Genomic DNA, 17,798 nt, shown 5'->3' on the forward strand with positions numbered 1-17,798 from the left:
AGGTACGCTTTTGGATATTCTGTTAGAAACTATGGTCTGTCATGTTTGTAGCTTGACTTGGGCTTCTCTCCTTTCCCAGGACAAAGGGAGCTAAACCACCAGGATATTTGGTATAGCTAGAAGGAAATATTGGTTCGAGGTCCTGGTCTTGAAAACTGCACTTCTAACGATGCCTTTGTCTGCTATCTGTATCCTGCCTGCTCTGCCCTTGTACGTGAGCATGGCTGTACACAGACACCCCCTCCTATTTTTAAGGAAGAAAAGCTGAAAGAGGCTGAACGTCGCACAGCGTGGAAACAACTTCAGTGTAGCTGAGCACAGACTGCAGAAACAGTAATGCTGCCTCTGGCTTTGAGATCTCAAAATTGTGAATGACACTTCAGCGTTTGTAACTGCTATCAGTCTGGTGGGAGAACTTAGAAGCTGCTGATATAGCTTAAAAAGGGAAGGGCATCGTATCTATAGAGAGGAAAAAAAAAAGGTTACAGCAATATGTTGCCTTGGAAATACTTGAATTGATCAGTTTTACCATTCTATTCAAATACTTCACTTCTTAAAAGCTTGATATCAAGTAAGTTTGGGTCTTGAATGATGCAGCTTTAGCGGCTGCTTATCAGCCACTCATGAATATGCATACTGCGGAACCTAAACTGTGGCATTTCTCATTTTAAGGTGAAATTGAATGACCTGAAAATGGATCCATCTCCTCCTCTGTTACCAGCAACCATTTTAGAGCGAACTGCCTTGCGGCTGGGATGCAGTCCTGCAGACGAGAAACTTGCTTTTCACTTAGATGAAGAAGATGAGTTAAAGCATCTTCGTGAATGTTTCTGTATCCCAAAAGTCAAGGATTTGCCTCCAAGTGAGAATTATAATTACAGGGGGGGCCTGGGGGGGGAAAGGGTGGGGCTTCACATCATCTGCATGTGTTTATCACAAATCTTTGGAAATCATTGTCACTTACGAGATAATTGAGCAATTGCAGTCATATCTGAGCACAGTATGTCCCTGATGTTGCTAAATCAATCCATCAACTTATTCTAGCACCAAAAGCTTTATGCTCTCATTCCCATCCTGAATAAAATGCGAGGATACAGTACTTACGTGGTGCTTATGCCGTCAGTCAGCTGCTTTGAACAATATAGTGACTGATTGAAAATTATAGGCAGAAGCATTTCTATCTAATGGTTTGAAACTGCAATGTAGCTTACAATAGTTCGGAGTAGTTGCTTCATTGGTATAATATAGTTTGGTACTATCTATCTAGTTACAATTATTTTAGCTAATGAAGGAGATGGTACATATATTAACATTTATGCCTTATTGCTAGTAGTAGAGATGATTTTCTTCCTGAGGCCAAATGGAAGACAGTGCCTTAGAGCAAATAACTGATCTCAGCAAATAATTCATAATGAAACCTTTTATTTGAAGATCTTTCCCACTTTCCTCATGAATTGCCTACAAATAGATAACTGCACGTGGCTTCGATATAGCCACGCAAAATGGTTCTCAAAATTTTTCTGCTTCATTCCTGGTCTGTAGGTTGTTTCAAGGAGCCTGTGCCTGGGCATGGGAGCAGGGGTACCTTTGATTTATTAAGAGAGGACCTGGTGTGCAGGCAGGGAGGGATGTGCGGGAGGGCTGGCAAGCTGAGAGGGAAGCATTTGCTTTGAGTTAGCTCTCCTAGCCTAGCGAAAGTCCAAAACATTTCCACGGGTGTTTTTTGTACCCACCACTGCTGCTGTGTCTGGCCAAAATCATGCAGGGAAACCTGGTGGGAGCACCGACCTATGGAGGCAGCAGGGTCCTGGGCTCTCCGCCTGCTTCCCAAGTCCTGTCTGGGTTTATTTTCAGCTCACATGTCAAATACCTGGGGAGTAAAAGCTGCCCCTGCTCCGCAGACCCTGGTCATCGCACAGTGGAAGCTGAAGTAATGGCATGTTTTTTCCTTAGACGGTGAACATACATAGGCATAGTCTTCTCCTCCTTTTCTGTCTTGGCAGAAAGCATCTATTAAAAATTAAAGGAAAAAATATCATAGAACTTTCTTGCAAAATATTTTCATTTTCTAATAAGCGCAAATACAATTTTCTGCAGATTTTTTTTTTCTGAAAAGAACCGTATTGATGGTGCATGGGAGATTACAGGTACATTCACCAAATTATGTCCAGTAAAGGTCTGTCATAGAAAATGTATCAATTATCTGAATTCCTGGACACCTTTCGGAACTATCTTTGTCTTCAATATCTTTCTGCCTTGAGATGATGAATGTTGGGAGTGCAGTCTGCTCCTATCCTTTGGACATGAAGATGATAAATCTTAGTTCTCTGTGTAGTGGCGGTATTGGTTTATCTTTCCCCACATTTAAATCCTTGAATTTTGCTGTTTATATTATTCAGAGCAGAACTGGACACTTTACAAATATTTAACTAGGTGCTTCCTCCACACGGAGGAGGTGTTCTCAGCCTGTCTGCCAAGAAGTCTTTTTTTTTTTTATTTTTCCCTCTGGTTGCTTAAAAGAGTTTCCTAACCCCCATCTGTTTGTTTGGGTATGACTATTCTGTACTGAAAGTTCCACTTCAGCTGCCAGCGTGCCGCTGCAAAATGTCCCTCCGAAGCTGGAAAGATGCTGGAAGGCAGCTCGCGTGGCCATTGAGCTGCTGCCCTTAATCTGGCTCTGCTATTGAAATCCAGCTCAACTAGGGCACCTGAACTGCAGCCGTGTCTTTGACCGCGGCATGTGAAACGTCTCTCAAGAATATGAAAGGTCACATTTCAGTGCAGTGTCTCAGCAGCTTCAGGTTAAAGAATCTTCTGTGAAGTACACAGAGGTTTTGATACCTCTGTGACAGTTTTCATTGCTTCCCTTCCGACCTCTATTATTGTTCGTTTGTCAATTACCGTAATATTTAGACCCAAAGACTGCTGATGTGGTTTTTTCCCCCAGTTACTATAACATTTAGTCCTGAGACTGTGTATATATGTGTTTTAGTGAAGACAAGCAGCCTACATAGTAGTACCAGTTGAACAGCACAGAGAACCCATCATTCTTGTGTTCCCAAACTGAGGAGTTCTTTCCTCCTCTTTTCCCCTGTCTCTCTTTTCTGTGCTTCAGCTGTCATCAGGAACAGCTTCCCCGCTGAAAAACAGCAGGGGTGTAAATATATATATATATATATTTACATTGTGCGTCTATATGATAGAGACAGATCTCCCATGACATTTATCTGAGCACAGGAGCGGATACTAGATAACAAGCTTCTGAAGATAAATGTCATTACAGATATTAGCCATCAAATATTCTTTATATATTTACATAAAACATTACAATGAGGTTTTAAAATGAAGCCTCGCAAGAAGCAGATGAGAACATCCATAGGAGACAATTGTAAGATTACGTACACAAAAATAATTAAAGTCATTATAATAGTTTAATTTAGTTAACGACTTACAAACTGTCACAGCTGTTTATTTGTTATATCGATCAAGTAGAAACCACTAGCAGACTAACTCCCCAGCAAATCTTCCAGTTTTTATGTGCAAGCACGAGGGATGAGGCTCAGGTGAGCAAATAGGAAAAGATGACAGCAGAAGATTTAGAGAAATGTTTGGATCTTCTCGCTCTTCTCCAAGATGACAACAAAGTCTCTTTAATGCTTTTTCGTGCGCTGGGGGGAGGTAGGAATGACTGGATTGCAGCTGGCAGCTGGGTGCCAAATCACCCATCTGATTAAGGCTATGGCTTGTGCTTTGTCATCTTGTAAAGGAATAGAGATTCATCTGGGTTTCTTGGGAATAAAAAGATGTCCCAGAGTGAAAGTGTTGAGCTATATTTCCCTGAAGAGATGGTTAAAGGTAGTGGTGGTTCTTATAAATCTGGCTCTTTGTTTGGAGGGCTTTTGAGGGGGGTATAGGAAGGTGTGAAAGAGGTGATTTTTTTTATCCTTTAAGAAGGGACAGGACTCAGATGATAATGTATAAACAGATTTAGTCCTTCCTTTCTGGTTAATAAAGACATTGTATTTTTCCTTTTTATTTGAACTGAATATTTCTGAAAATAAACTTGCTTTTTTCTTTTGAGGTTTAAAAGGTGTAGAAATACATCTTTAATATAGACATATGGGTATATTTAGTATGCAAAATAATCTAAGTTATTAGATCTGACCAGTTTGCATGAATCTGAGTAGGTGTGAGAATAATTTATAATGTATCTAATTAATCTTAATGTAAATTATTGTTCATGTATTTTTTTTTATTCAGGCTACTCTAAGGACACATTTCAATAATTATCTCCTGTTTGTTTTGCACCAGCCTTTATTTCATCAGTTGTGCTTATTTCCTATTTGAATGTTTCAATACATATTGCATGTCAACCACAGCTCCTCCAGAAATAGAAGGGCCAATACTGTAAGAAATGAGGATAATTTGGGGAAAGACAAGTGCTAGTCTTAAGAAAATGAATGTGTTACTGTAAAGAATATCACAGGGACTGAGGAAATGTTGGAGCACAACGGTGTGCTGGGCACAAGTTGTGAAATGACAAAGATGCTGCAAAAAACAAGCCTAGTTTGGGAAGCAGCAGTGGTCCAAAATGAGTCTTTTAATGATATTAGAGAGGGGGAAGTAAAGGGCTCTTTGTGAAAGGGAAAAGAGTACAGCCCAATACAGAGTTGATAATATGCCAAAAAAAGAATAACCAAAGTAACAGGTGTAAAAGTAGAAAAATAGACTTTGTCAAAGTGGTAATGCCATCTCTCTCCAACGGTGACCCAAGAGGCGTCTTTATTTAGAAAGGACTGTGGTGCAAGAAAAACTAACTTGCTTATAATTCCTTACCTGTTTTAATGCTTGATTGGAGTGTAAAGAGTATTAGTGAGATTGAGCTCCAAATTCTTGAGCAAAGGTCCTTCTCTCTATTCCCAGTGAGACAGTATTATTCTGTTTCTTGATAGGAAAAGAACTGTTAATAGAACAGATTTAGAAACATGGATAATATTTATGCCGCTCTGTTTTCATTCATATTAGAATAGAGATGAAAAACAGACATAGTATCTGTAAAACAAATTAGACTGAAATTGCTCTCTGATTTATGCTTTTAAAAAGTTTCCAAAGCTTTAATTAAGAAATTACCCAGTTGTCTATACTTCTGAAAAATGTGTTTCTGGTGAAGTTCAATGAAGTTGGTAATTGTTAGTACAAAAGGTAGTAAGAGACCTTTTCCAGGCATCTAATCTATTTTTCTACAGCCCTAACATAAAATTTTCAGACAAAAATGCAATCTGATCATTCATTTCTAGCATGTATTTTAACATGTTCATTCATTTGAACTTTTTTCTGAGGTATATGGACTATATTTACCAAAAATACATGTAATGTTAGCTTTTGGGGTATTGTAAGTACATGTATAGATGAATGCAAGTTACTTTCTGCTTCTAGAAGGTCACCATCACTTGTCCCTCCAAGAATCTCTAACATGAGAAATAATCGAAAAAGGCAATGTTGGGATTGATAGATGATGACATGGGGTAATTAGATTGTTCAGAACCTCACTAGAGCTATTATTTATAAATTTCTACCGCCTTGCTTTTCTCCTAATCATTGAAAGGATTTGTCAACATAGATTTCCTCCTCCTCCTCAGATGATGACATGAAGTGCAGCCCACAGTATATGCTGACAAGACAAGAACTTTTGAGACTGCCTTAAAATATTCTGTGCAATGACTACATTTTTCTAAATAGTGATTTAATCATGCAGGGAGAACTTACATGAAATACACAGATTTACCCAGTCTTAACTTTTATTAAATGCATGACTCAAGTAGTTTCACGACTCAGAGTAGGAATATATCGATGATGGAAGAAAAGTGGATAGCCTGGTCAGGAAAATGCTCCCTCTTCACTCACCGTTGGTTACAGACCTGACAAAATCGGTGTGAGTGGCTGCTTCCCACACAGTCCCAGAGACCTGGAGATTTAACGCTGCCTGAACTGACCCTAGCTCCAGAACAGGTATAGACAGACTCAGCCAAAAATTGCAGGAGGATGAGGGGAATAACTGCTTGCAAATTGCCCGGCTGTCCCCCTCCTTAGATCCCTTTGCAGGGTCAGCTGCGTGGTGTCCTGGGAGGAAGGTCAGGATGCGGCACCTCCGTTCGTGCATGGGGACCGCGGTGTCTCCATGACCGAGGGACCGAGGGAGCTCCAGAACAGGCGGAGCTCTGGGTGGTGGCACGTGTGTGTGCTGTCCTTCCTGTGCTCAGTCCCACGTGTGTGTCATTTCTGTGGTTTCCCTCTGCAGCTGATCTGAGCCTGGTGAACGGAGAGGAGAGCTGCGTATACTTTGCTGGGAATTCTCTCGGGCTCCAGCCAAGAAAAGTTAAAACTTACTTGGATGAAGAACTGGACAAGTGGGCTCGAACGTGAGTACACAGCAGGGTATGCGAGATGCTAACCCATGCTTTAGATGAGCACTTCATTTTATTTTGGGATCTGCCTGGAAAATGCTTGAATAGAAGAATAGTGTGTTAAAACCACTACAGCCCAGAAGTAAAACATGTTCAATGTTTCCCTAGCACTATTTAAATCTTCTTTAAAGGTATGAGCAGTAAAACAGGCAAAGAGAAACTTCCAGCTGTGATAACCTGTGCTGCGCATGGTGGCTGTGCTTTGGCTCATCTGGAGGACCTGCGTGGTTTAACCACCCCCATCCAACCGCTATGTGTATTTATACACAAGACACACAGACTCATTTGGCTACTGCTGCTTGCTGGTGAACATGATTCAGTTTCAAGCCCTGTGATTTTCTAATTAGTATTTTTAACTGCGTGTGATTCACCCTGCAGGCCCTGCAATGGGCAGTTCTCCTTGAAATAGCACCAAGCGCAGGTGGTGCTGCTGCCAGCGCTGGCAGGTTTTTGGCTCCTCTTAAACCAGGTCTCTGCCTGACAAGTTCATCTTATTTAGAAAGAAGCATTCCTGTCTTCTCGGGAGCATCTCAGTGAGGAGCTGAGGGTGGATCACAATGCGCTCTGCTGAAAGGAGTTGATGTAGGAGAGACAGGAGGACAAAAGAGGGACACACTTCAGCATTGCAGGAAAAGGGGCATTGTCATCATAACAGACGGGAAACTTTTAGATATATAGGGGGGGGAAAAGATTTTTCTTTGTTTTTTAAAATTTTATACTTTGTTTCCATGGAGAGTCTGTGCTTTGAGATGTCCAGTACCTGCCTGAGCAGCTGGAGCAGGGAGGAGTAAAGAAAAAGATAAGTAAAAACCAGGGAGCTGAAGGTGGGAAAGGAATATAACATCCAGATGAGTGAGTGAGCTGGAAGAGCTGAACTCTTTTATAGGGTGTGGGATATGAGTGGAACAGATGTGATTTCATGGTGAGAGAGCAGAGGAGATATGGGGAGGCAGAAGAGGAAAAGCTAATTCTGCTAGCTGGGCAGCCTTGTTTCAGTAGAAACGCTGTAGAAGGAGGCTTCACAATGTAAATGCGAAAACTCTGTAGCTGCTGTTTCACTTGTTAATATATGAATGCTGTGGGTTACTAAAAATGGTTTGCTGTTTTCTATTTATTACTTGCATTCTTGTAAGTGAGAAGAAGATTGAGAATGAATGGGAATGAATGTGAACTTGGGGAATCACTCGTTCCTTCTGGTTATTCATTCAGCACAACACTGCAGTTTCTCCAGTCATTTGAAAAAATTGCAACCCTGTCCGTTTCTGTATGATTATCGTACTTTATCAGGGAAACAGCTGAGCTCTTCCGAAAGGTAAAAGTCAGATAACACTCTTATCTGTCGGAGTGATGCACTGAGAGTGCGAACATATTTCAGCTCCTTCACCGTACCTTTTCATTGGTTCACTGCCATTCTTATGTTTGTCTTTGCTACAGAGAAGGATTTTTTTTTCTTGATGATTATAAAAATCTAAAAGAAAAGGGTGGGCAGCATGTTTCTCCAGAAGATCAAAAGTACCTTCAGCAGCTGTATCTAAGGGGGAAATATGGCTGAACATGATTTCAAGCCACCTGAAGAGAGGGAGCAAATCTAGAAGGTTGTTTGCCAAAAATACAGCTTGGCTCCAAACACCTTACCCAGACTAAATCAGAAAGTTTAAAAGAAAAAAACCAAACACAAACTAAACCCAACAAAAACCCATAACAAAATCCTGCTAGTTGCAGATGCACCTAAGGCAACTGAGAAAGTCAGGATGAGGTCAAGCTAAATTTGAACAGAGCGATTTATGTTTAAAGAAGTTGATGGGTGGGATGGGGTGCTGGGGGCTGCAAAGGAATAGGTAGTTGGAGATCCATAAACGGATGCTTTTATTCTAGTCACCAAGGATAGCTTAGGAATATCCAGTCTAAGGTAGTAGCTGTTACCAGCCGAAGCCTGTTCAATGGCTTGTGTGTTGGCAGTGTGGAAATTAGTGTCTGTGGCTTAGATAAATAAGTAGCGAGGATCTAAGAAATGGCATGCAAATTAGGTACATTCTTCAAGTCAGCAATGATATAGATTCTGGCTCTCTTATAAATTGGTTTATTGCATTTTCTGTTTGTTGTGTCTTGGGACTCATCTCAAAAAGCTACTATACTTGTCTATTTAAATGGTTTTCACTGCTTATATCTGATGGCAAGAGTGGAAAGGAAGATTACCTGGCAGCTGTTGTCAAGGGCAGGGAAGCTCATAGCTTTAGCTCTGCACGGTGATGGCAACTCATTAGATTAAGGCCTGGAGAGAAAGAGGCCTTTTCATGCATTTCTTTCTTGTGTTCCCTCTTACAGTGTCACTGTCTTCCCCCCCCCCCCCTTTAAAAGGTGCGTTATAGCAGCCTTCTCTTACATCTGCCTCCCACATACCTGTTCTGGTTTTGTATTCTTTCTTTCCACATTCCTCAGTACTCTTTTTTTTTTTTTTTTTTTTTTTTTTATGCTAAAGTATAAAGACTACAAATTCAAGCCACTGGCATTCTTAGTATGGATTAAAAAAGAGCCTTTGAGACTTCATCTTTCTTTCTGTTTTGATTTCAGCTAAATCCAAGATTTATTGAATGAGGGGCAAAAAGAGATGAAGAGTTGTCTCTTCTGTGCTTAGCCTAGAGTAGCCAATAATCCAGTTTTTTGAGATCTAAAAGACGAAGATTCAAGTGACTTGTTTGGCTGGATAAAGGCCAATAGGTGCTTTGCAGGGTCTTGTTTCCCCTTTCCCCCACCACACTGTTTAAGCAATTAATGTATTTTATAGAATCATTATTGCGTGAGAACATATTCACTGCAGCAGGCAATGCCTCTCATGTCCGAGCAACTCATTAAAGTGGAACTATTAAAACAGAAGGGAGTCTGCCGTAGCCAGTTGTTATGCTCTTGTGAAGGGCTGGTAGGGTGATTGGGGAGTAGAGAACCTGCTGTATGGAAGTCTTGAGGATTAGATTTGTTTAGTTGAGCAAAATGAAGACTGAAAGGAAAAATGATTGTTCTCTGTGAATGTATCAAGGGGGAAACATAGGGGAAAAAGGAGCCACTTATGTGAAATAACACGCTGGCATGGTAAATATAAACTAGGAATTAATAAGTTTAGGCTAGAAACTAAATATGTATATATACTTCTAAGCATTGAAGTAGTTTGGCAACAGGTTTCTGACATGAGTATAGTAGACAAAAAAATCCAGGTCTATGGAGGGCTTTATAATACAGCACCTGCAGTAGCAAAGGACTGTGTTCAGTGAGTCAAAATGTATCTTCGGTTCTACGTGCTGAACTAATCCCGCAAGATATAAGAGCCCTGCAAGCAGGAGTGCAGCTTGATGGGGCTTGGTTATATTCCGTTTGACAAACTCACTTCTCCAGCCACTTGGCAGGAGTCATCTCTGCATTGTACCTTTCAGCAGGTTGTATGTTAGAGCTGTAAGTGCCTGGTTTAATGCCCTGGATTTTTTAGTTCTGCCTTCAATCTACTGCTCCATACGGTTCTTTTTCTTTGGGTATGTCTCCCTTTCTTTCGGCTATTTCTTTGCTTGAAACCATCGTCAAACTTAAGAGTCTGTATTGGCTCATTAAATACCTTGCATCATTTTTGGCAAAGAAGCAAGAAGGAAATTTCCACTTGAACAAGATTTGGATGAGTGCAGAAGATTCCTGAAGCTGGCAATTAATTTAAATCCCTTTCGTTACCTCCTTTCAAACCCTGGGATCATATCGGAAAATGTGTTTCTAGCTCCCCTAGCGAGCTTTAAATCAACCGGACTTCAGTGAATAAAATGTGGCATTGTGATTTCTTGCCAAATTGAAAATAAAATGCTAACCAACTAAAAATTAATTTGTACAATGAGGAACTCTCACAGTAGTTTAAGAAGTAATTCCGTTGGTATGACGCTTTCTGATTTGGTAGGCCATGTCTTGTACTCATCAATTTGGGTACCTCGATTTAAATCTCTCTCTTGCTACCTGCAGAGGGTGCGGAGGAAACAAAATGAGACGTAGGCTGTCCGTGTCCGAGGGGAATGCCAGAAGCACTGCAGTTGTGTCCTTAAAGATGATTACCCCCAGTGCCTACCAGAGCTGAGAGGGGTGGCATAATATACAGAGATATAAATTCTCTGAGGCAGAGCATAGAATTTTACAACCTAAGTGTAATAGGATGCATTGTGCCATCAGCAAAGGCTACAGAGTTTCATGTGATTAAAATAAAAGAAGGGTCCAAGAATATGCCTTTAACTACCATTTTAGCTGCAATAATTTTTGTCTCTTGGCATTTATATTGGCCATCAAGAGGGAGGCAAGCTGTAAGCTGTGCTGTAATAATAATAATAATATGAATAATAATTAATGCTGGCTCTTCCCTCTTTCAATATACTTAAATTTCCATGTTTTCTTCTCAAAATAAAATATTCTTATGCCTAAAATCTCATATCTGTTTTCATGATAACTTGGAAATTTATTCTGAAATTTTGTTAGTCCTGTGTGCTGGTAGAGAGAGCTTTCATCAGTAAATTCCCATTAGAAGGACACTAATGGCTATAAAATCAGAGAAAGCTAATGAAAGAGAATCCCATAGGTATTTAGGGCTTCTTTTTCCCATCTTATTATGAACGCTCTCCTCTTTCAGAAATACAGATCCCCTCAGGCTGGGAGCCACTGAAAATCTTTTATGGTTTTTTTATTTTAACAGTCTGTATTACCTCAAAGTCCCTTGATCACTATATTGCAGTTAAGAGTAAGAAGGGAAATTAGCAATAAATGTCTTGCTGTTTGTGAAACACATACCACTGTCTTCAGGGAAAGCAGCTGCATTACGGTCTGATAGAAGGAAGGAACTTTTAGCACTAATCCTGTTCCTTACCCCACTTTCTCCCCTACCCACCTACTGCCTTTATTCCTCATCTATGAAATGTTCTTGTAAATGAGTGCTATTTCACACTGCCCGCTTTCTGCTATCAAGGTCTCATCAGAGAGCAATTCTAAAACAGAAAAGTGGTCAGCTAATGTACCGCGACCTTATCCAAATCGGGGATCGGGGTTCTCCTTGTCATCCGTGGGGGGTTGGATTTGTTGAATGTAGGGAGGTTATTTTATCTGTAAGAGATGTTCAGCTGTACCTGTGCTTTCCTTCGGCTGTTGACCTAAACTAGTCCAAAAGCAAATGGTATTTTGCAAGGATAAGAGATGTGAAATGGTTAATACAAACTGTGCTTTTTGCAGCAGTTCTTTTCTTTACGACTGTGGTTCTTTTGGAAATATCCCTAGGAGGTGTGAATTAGACCCAAGTCAATCAAAAAGGGTCTGACTGTAAAACATTCAGGTAATTTGTGTGGGAGACAGAACAAAATCCTACCTGAGAAGGGAAAGTAGGAGGTGGATAGGGAAAACCAATCTTTTAAATAGCCTTAAGGACAGGGGACTAGCTGGTAGCATCTCATACGCCCTTCTTCTTCATGCCTTAATTTGCCAGACGTCTTGGTTTTGAGTCAACCTTGTGTGCATGTTCCTCTTTAAAAGGTTTATTACTTGTTCTTTTTTTTTTTCTCTCATCACAGCTTTTAGGGCTTTTTTTTTTTTTCTCTACCCAGTTCCCTACTGGTTTTGTCCCTGTTTTGAAACAGCTTTATACTTGGTTTGCCTCAGCCGCATGCAGCCTGGCATTTCCGACTCTACAAGTACCCTGTGGTGCTCAGCAAATATGAAAATCATCCAGTGTGAGATGGAAGCCCAGAGCAATGTTCCCCTGGATTAGCACCATTATTACTTTTCCCAATCTGCCTTCATTTGCATTTAAATCTGTACGCTACATCCATGTTTAAGAAACTTTGCAACTTTTTATTTATATATGCATGGTGGCTACCTTAGAAGTTTACTTCTCTGTCTCATTTGAAGCAAAAATTAGTTCAGAGCACCTAATCCAGAACTGAATGTACGTTATCTGTCACTTCAGGGTGGTGATGTATTCAGGTTTAAGGTGCCCGTATGATCCACTGTAGACAGGAACAGTTTGCAAAATAGTTTTTAAATGCCGTCTGTCAAACCAAAAAGCTTTACGCATGCTTAGATCTAGAACAATTTGGCAGGGAGAAGAGAAACAATAAAAATTAGCAAGCGGCTCTGTTTGAGCAGGTGCTTCCCTGAATATATATTAAGTACCTGCTGGTTTATGCAGAAGGGTGAGTTCAGACAGGAGATTCAGGAGGATAGAAATTGTTCCTGACAAGAAATATTTCTGTCTGGGAGCAAGGCAGTATTCAAGTCTACCACCCTCTGCACCATGCAACGTTAGCTAGAAATGCCGATGGAGTAGTTCTACAAGGTGATCTCTGCTCTCTGCGTAGTTTACGTGAGCTGGGGTTAGCGGGGTGCCGTCCTGCGCTGGGCAGCACCGTGCCCTTTCCCGGCATGCCTGTTCCTGGAGCCGCCTTGTGCCCGTGCAGCCGCTTCCAGAGGGCTTGTGAAAAAGCTATAACCTCTAATTTTGAGGGATTTCTAGAGGACTTCTGAGGGCCAAAATAACTAGTTTTCAATCAATCGGAAACCTGTAAGAAACCAACAAATGAATTGCGTTTGCTATGAGCTTTAATGGCATGATAAAAGTGCCGTGCTCATCTTAGGCGAATCTCCTCATCCTCCCTCCTCCAAATGTGGGATCTCAGAGTCAGGTACGTTTCTTAGGAGTGATCCAAAGGGAACAGCATATGTTTTCATCCTTTGCCTCTTCCTTTTCAGAGGTGTTCATGGCCATTTCAATGGTCGGCGCCCGTGGGCTTTGGCAGACGAGTGCATCCTGGACCTGATGGCTGAGCTGGTTGGTAGGTGTGAACTGCAGGGAAAAATCTTTCTTTAGAAATGAAAACAAATTTGGTTTCTTTTAAGACTGAAAGTCCCACAACTCTGTAACCAGAATTTAGTTCCTTAGTTCTTTTGTTTTAAAGTAGTTTTTCTGACTGCCTTGTGCATGGACTAACACTTTATTTTAAGGCTGCAAGTGATTTAAGAGATGAATGTAAGCGATAATATATGAGCATATGCATATCATGAAACTAATTGCAGCAAAGGGTTTCTTGGAGCATCATAAACCATTTGGTCTAACACATGAAGCTCTTTTAAAGGGCACTTGGCATTACAGATTCTCAGTCTCTCTCCTAGAAGTAAACCAATGAACTTTCCCCTTTGAAAAATGATTTCTATCTAGACATTTTCTGCTTTTCCTCCTTTCCCCGCCACTAAATCCAGCCCCATATTTGAGAACTGCTTATGTCAATGAAGCAGATAATTGGGGCAGGACCTGCTATTTGTAAGTTCCCATTACCCTGCTGTACCCCTTGAGGAGTCTGCAGTGCTGCAGGACCTTGGCAGTAAATGCATCTGGTTATTTCAGAGATTGAGAAGGAGCCCTGGAGACTTCTCCTGGTGAGTTTGCCAGCCATGAAAGCAGTTGTCTGAGTCTGAATGCAAATTTCCTCTATTGCCTCTTACTCTAGCCCTGTGTGCAGCTGCTGAAATAATATTTCACTGGGATTTCCTTCAGAGTTGTTGCTGTCAGAAGGGGGAAGAGAAATGATCTTGGCAGGGTTTCTCACAGACCCTTTTTCTCCCCAACCCTTACAGCTGTTGTCAAGGCTGGGTTAGTAGATTTTAGTGAGATTTGGCCGGTGTTTCAATTTCGCTGTTGAAGGCAACCGTCAATGCTGACTGTCTGAACTGAATTATCATGTGTTCATTTGTGCCTTCACTAACAAAAAATATTACAGTTAAGTTGGCCTGCTGTATGCTGGATATTGTCTCGTAATTTCTCCTCCAGCTATAGACAACTAGTCAATGAGAAAGTTATGGTTTTTCTCCTTTAAAAGAAGCAAATGGGGTCTGAACAACAGGGAACAGAGACATTAAAGAACGTTTCACGACAGGTTTATTTATATATTTATAAATAAAGTCACTTCTTGACTTCTTCGTGAAGTTTCCAAATAGCTAAAATACTGGACATTATTATCGGAGGAGAGCAAATATAAGAAAAATATTATTATAGGTGGTCTATCCATGATGTAAGCACTGAGATAACGTAAATATGAGCGTGGCTAGACTGGGCATCACTGGGCTATGCGGAGCGATCCCATCTGCAGAATGAAATAAAAACCAAAATACAGATTGGTTGTTCTGATTTTGGAAGTTGCTACCCTAGTACCTAGTATTGCTCAGGAGGTTAAGAAATTACTTTTCTTGCTTTCATTACGTTCAAGGGCAAGCTCTGTACATTCATCTCTTAACTCTCATAGAACATAAAAATGTGAGAATATAAAAGGGTGGAGAGTGTTGAAATGCTGAAAGCAGCTGATTTAGGGATTTCTCCAGTTTGACTGATCTTTCCTGGCAAGTGGATGTTCTCGTTCTGGTAGGGTATAACTGGGAAGCTGTGGGCAGGTGGGGAAATGTGACCTGTCACACAACTAGCCCGATGCATAGCAAGAGCTTTTAAATTGGAAAACTCGAACTCGATTAACTGGAGGGTGGAGAATTTATCTTACGTCTTAGGAGAATGGGACAGTAGTCACGCTACATACTTTCAGGCACTTAAATTAGTAAAGTAACAAGGTAGACTATCGATGATCTTCACATAACCAGGAGAGAGAGCCAAGATCCCCCAAAGGACAGCTTGAAGCACCTGAATTATCATCCTCCTCTGCACCACCTTCTGTGAATGTTTGCCACTGCTCTGTTTGCAAAATGCGGGTCCCGGTGAACTACCCGCAGGGAGTCGGGGCAGGCTGAGCACTCCCCTCCTGCCGGTGCCGGTGCCAGCATCAGTTTGGCCTCAGCTTTAGGTTAAGAGTTGCTGCAGAGAGCAGGGAGCCAGCCTGGGACTCTTTTTCCCTTAACCATCTGTCTCGTAGAGGCTGCCAGCTCAGTGTGTATTATAATATTTGTTTAACTAAAAGTATTCTGGGTGTAAGGAGAAGGAAATGAGAGCTTTGCTTAAACATCTAATTTCTTATCAGTCTCTCTATTTTTATTTTCTTTTCCAAACTCTATATGACACTGGTGCTTTTTTTTATCACAACGGCCAGACTACACTGAACTTATTACAACTTTGTTAATTTTAAATGTATATTTTAAAGTTTTCTATTACAGAATTATGATGACTGAGGTCACCTTACCATTAACCTACCTTTGTTTTCAAAATTCTTTCTTGGGAAGGGTTTCACAGTCGTCTTGTTTTCCTCAGCAGCAAAGGGCATGTCAACATCATCAGTTTGGATTTTGTTCTCCGGATTTTTTGCACTTTGTTTAATTCAACTATAAAATGTGGTTTGAGTTCAAATCTGGCCCTCAGATTCACATGCTAGCAGGGCTTTATTTATATAATATCCTCATAGCTTTTTTCAGGACCTAGGTGAGTGATTCTTAGAATGCAAATGAATTAATGTTTCCGAAATAATAGGTGCATGGTAATAAAATCTGATTTTTAAGATTGTAGGCAATAGTGAAAAAGCTAAGAGAATAAATGCAGGAAAAATGTTGTGTTAAAATGCTCTCTTCCAATGTGGTATTTACGATTAAGTACTGTTTTCCAGCAAGGTGTAATACTGTGTACGTATGAGTTGAGTGAATTCTGAATTTCCTTTTTTAGTGAATGTAATGTGAGAACATAAACAGAATTTTACCCTGTTTTTTATTCATTATTAATATGTTGAGGAGGAGGAGGAATTGTCATTTCTCACTCTAAGTAGCAGTAGTAAGTAAAAATTATTTGGTGAGATATATTAAGGAATGGACTAAAGACTGTAAAATATCTTTGTCCATTTAATGGTTTATAGTGCTATAACACCTTGCTTTTTAAACGCAGTCACATTTTCTTGTTCAATGAAAGTTACAGTAGTAAATACATTGTGAAATGCAGAGTCAAGGTCAGTGGAGGCCAAAGCTTTTTTTCTATGCTCGTGCTGAGTGGCATAACGTGGTGACGGTAATCTTGGCTTCTCCTACCAGACTTTATTAAAACATTACAACCTTGGCAGGATCACCTTCTGATGGAACAAGATTAACTGTATGGCTGCTGCTGTACGATGTGCTCAGGCAGGTCTCTGTTGAGGGAAGACTGAATGCTTAGCAGATTTGTAGTGACTTTGAGTGATAAGGATTATTTGAAATAACCAAACTGTTTTTAGAATTGGGGCCCTTAGCCTTTTTTCAATCATTTTACAAAATGCTTTTTACTTACTCTGATGAGGATCAGGCTCCCACAGCAGTCAGAGAAGAGAAGGATGGCAGTGTCTGCCTAACGCAATCATAATTGTCTCTGAAGTTGTACTTTGCAAATGCTGCTTCCTTTTATTAAAGAGGAGATTTATCAAGCAGAACATACAGGTTTTAGCCTGTCTTGGAGATATGGTATAAAGTTAGGAAATAAAGAAAGCAAACATAATTTTGTCTCCTCTGTGCCGGGTCTTTGAATATTGTAATAGGTTAATTGGATCATAGAAAGGTTGTTTTCTGAAGCGCAGTGCAGGTTATAAAGGATAACAGTTTTCCAATGACACGGATGAGGTTTGTTTTGTGGGCATGAAATTCAATAATGGAAAGCTTTTAATAAATATATAATTTACGGAAGACCAAGACTTACATGACAAATGTAGTGTCATATTTAATTTGGGATGCTAGCATGCAGCTAAAAGTGATCTACAGATTAACTGTTTGTTTTATACAGAAATGGTGGAGCAGGCAGAGGATTGCTCGTGCAGAATTTGCTGTGAAAGCCACAGATTTCACGGAAGGAGCACAGGGAGAAATAAGAACAATACCATTTCTTGATGCTATCCCTTTTTTTAGCCTCAAGAGTTCCATAGAAATATTAAGACTGCAAATAATACTGTTTTGAGCTGCAATCACTCTCTCTAGCTGTCTTCTGTATCTGCAATAGAACAGCCACAAGGTGACCTCTTCCAGCAGCATGGAGCCTGCAGATGCAATGCTATCAGAGGGAAGAAAAGAAAGCAAAGGAGAAGAGTTTAAGCAAGGAAAAGAGCTGATTTTTCCCTATGAAGAACTAGGTCTACGTATATTTCTTCCCACAAACTTGATGATCTTCCTGGTGTCTGAAGGAGGGAACTTATTCATGACATCTTTTTCCTCCTGGCTCATCCCCTGGACAGGTCCTCTGGACTCATTGACAACCATTGAAAATCTTTCTGCCCAATACTTGGATATTTCAGCAACACAAAGAAAGGTCCTTGAATACCTCAATCAGAATGGTTCTTGGCTTTTCCTGTGGTGGCAAGAAGCTGAGGCCTGCTTGGCAAGGATTTATGAATAAAC

At 40.5% G+C, this 17,798-nt stretch overlaps 1 protein-coding gene across 1 annotated transcript in view; it reads left to right on the forward strand.

Annotated features, from left to right (window-relative positions):
- Positions 1-678: 678 nt before the first annotated feature.
- KYNU (kynureninase) overlaps positions 679-17,798 on the forward strand; it is a 54,554-nt gene continuing 37,434 nt past the window's right edge. The window contains exons 1-3 of the mRNA XM_075511918.1: positions 679-862; positions 6,299-6,419; positions 13,215-13,297. Of these exons, the coding sequence (XP_075368033.1) occupies positions 694-862; positions 6,299-6,419; positions 13,215-13,297 (373 nt within the window). The 5' untranslated portion in view covers positions 679-693. The remainder of the gene's footprint in view (positions 863-6,298; positions 6,420-13,214; positions 13,298-17,798) is intronic.

Source organism: Mycteria americana, chromosome 9, assembly GCF_035582795.1.
Source record: "Mycteria americana isolate JAX WOST 10 ecotype Jacksonville Zoo and Gardens chromosome 9, USCA_MyAme_1.0, whole genome shotgun sequence".
Classification (NCBI taxonomy): domain Eukaryota; kingdom Metazoa; phylum Chordata; class Aves; order Ciconiiformes; family Ciconiidae; genus Mycteria; species Mycteria americana.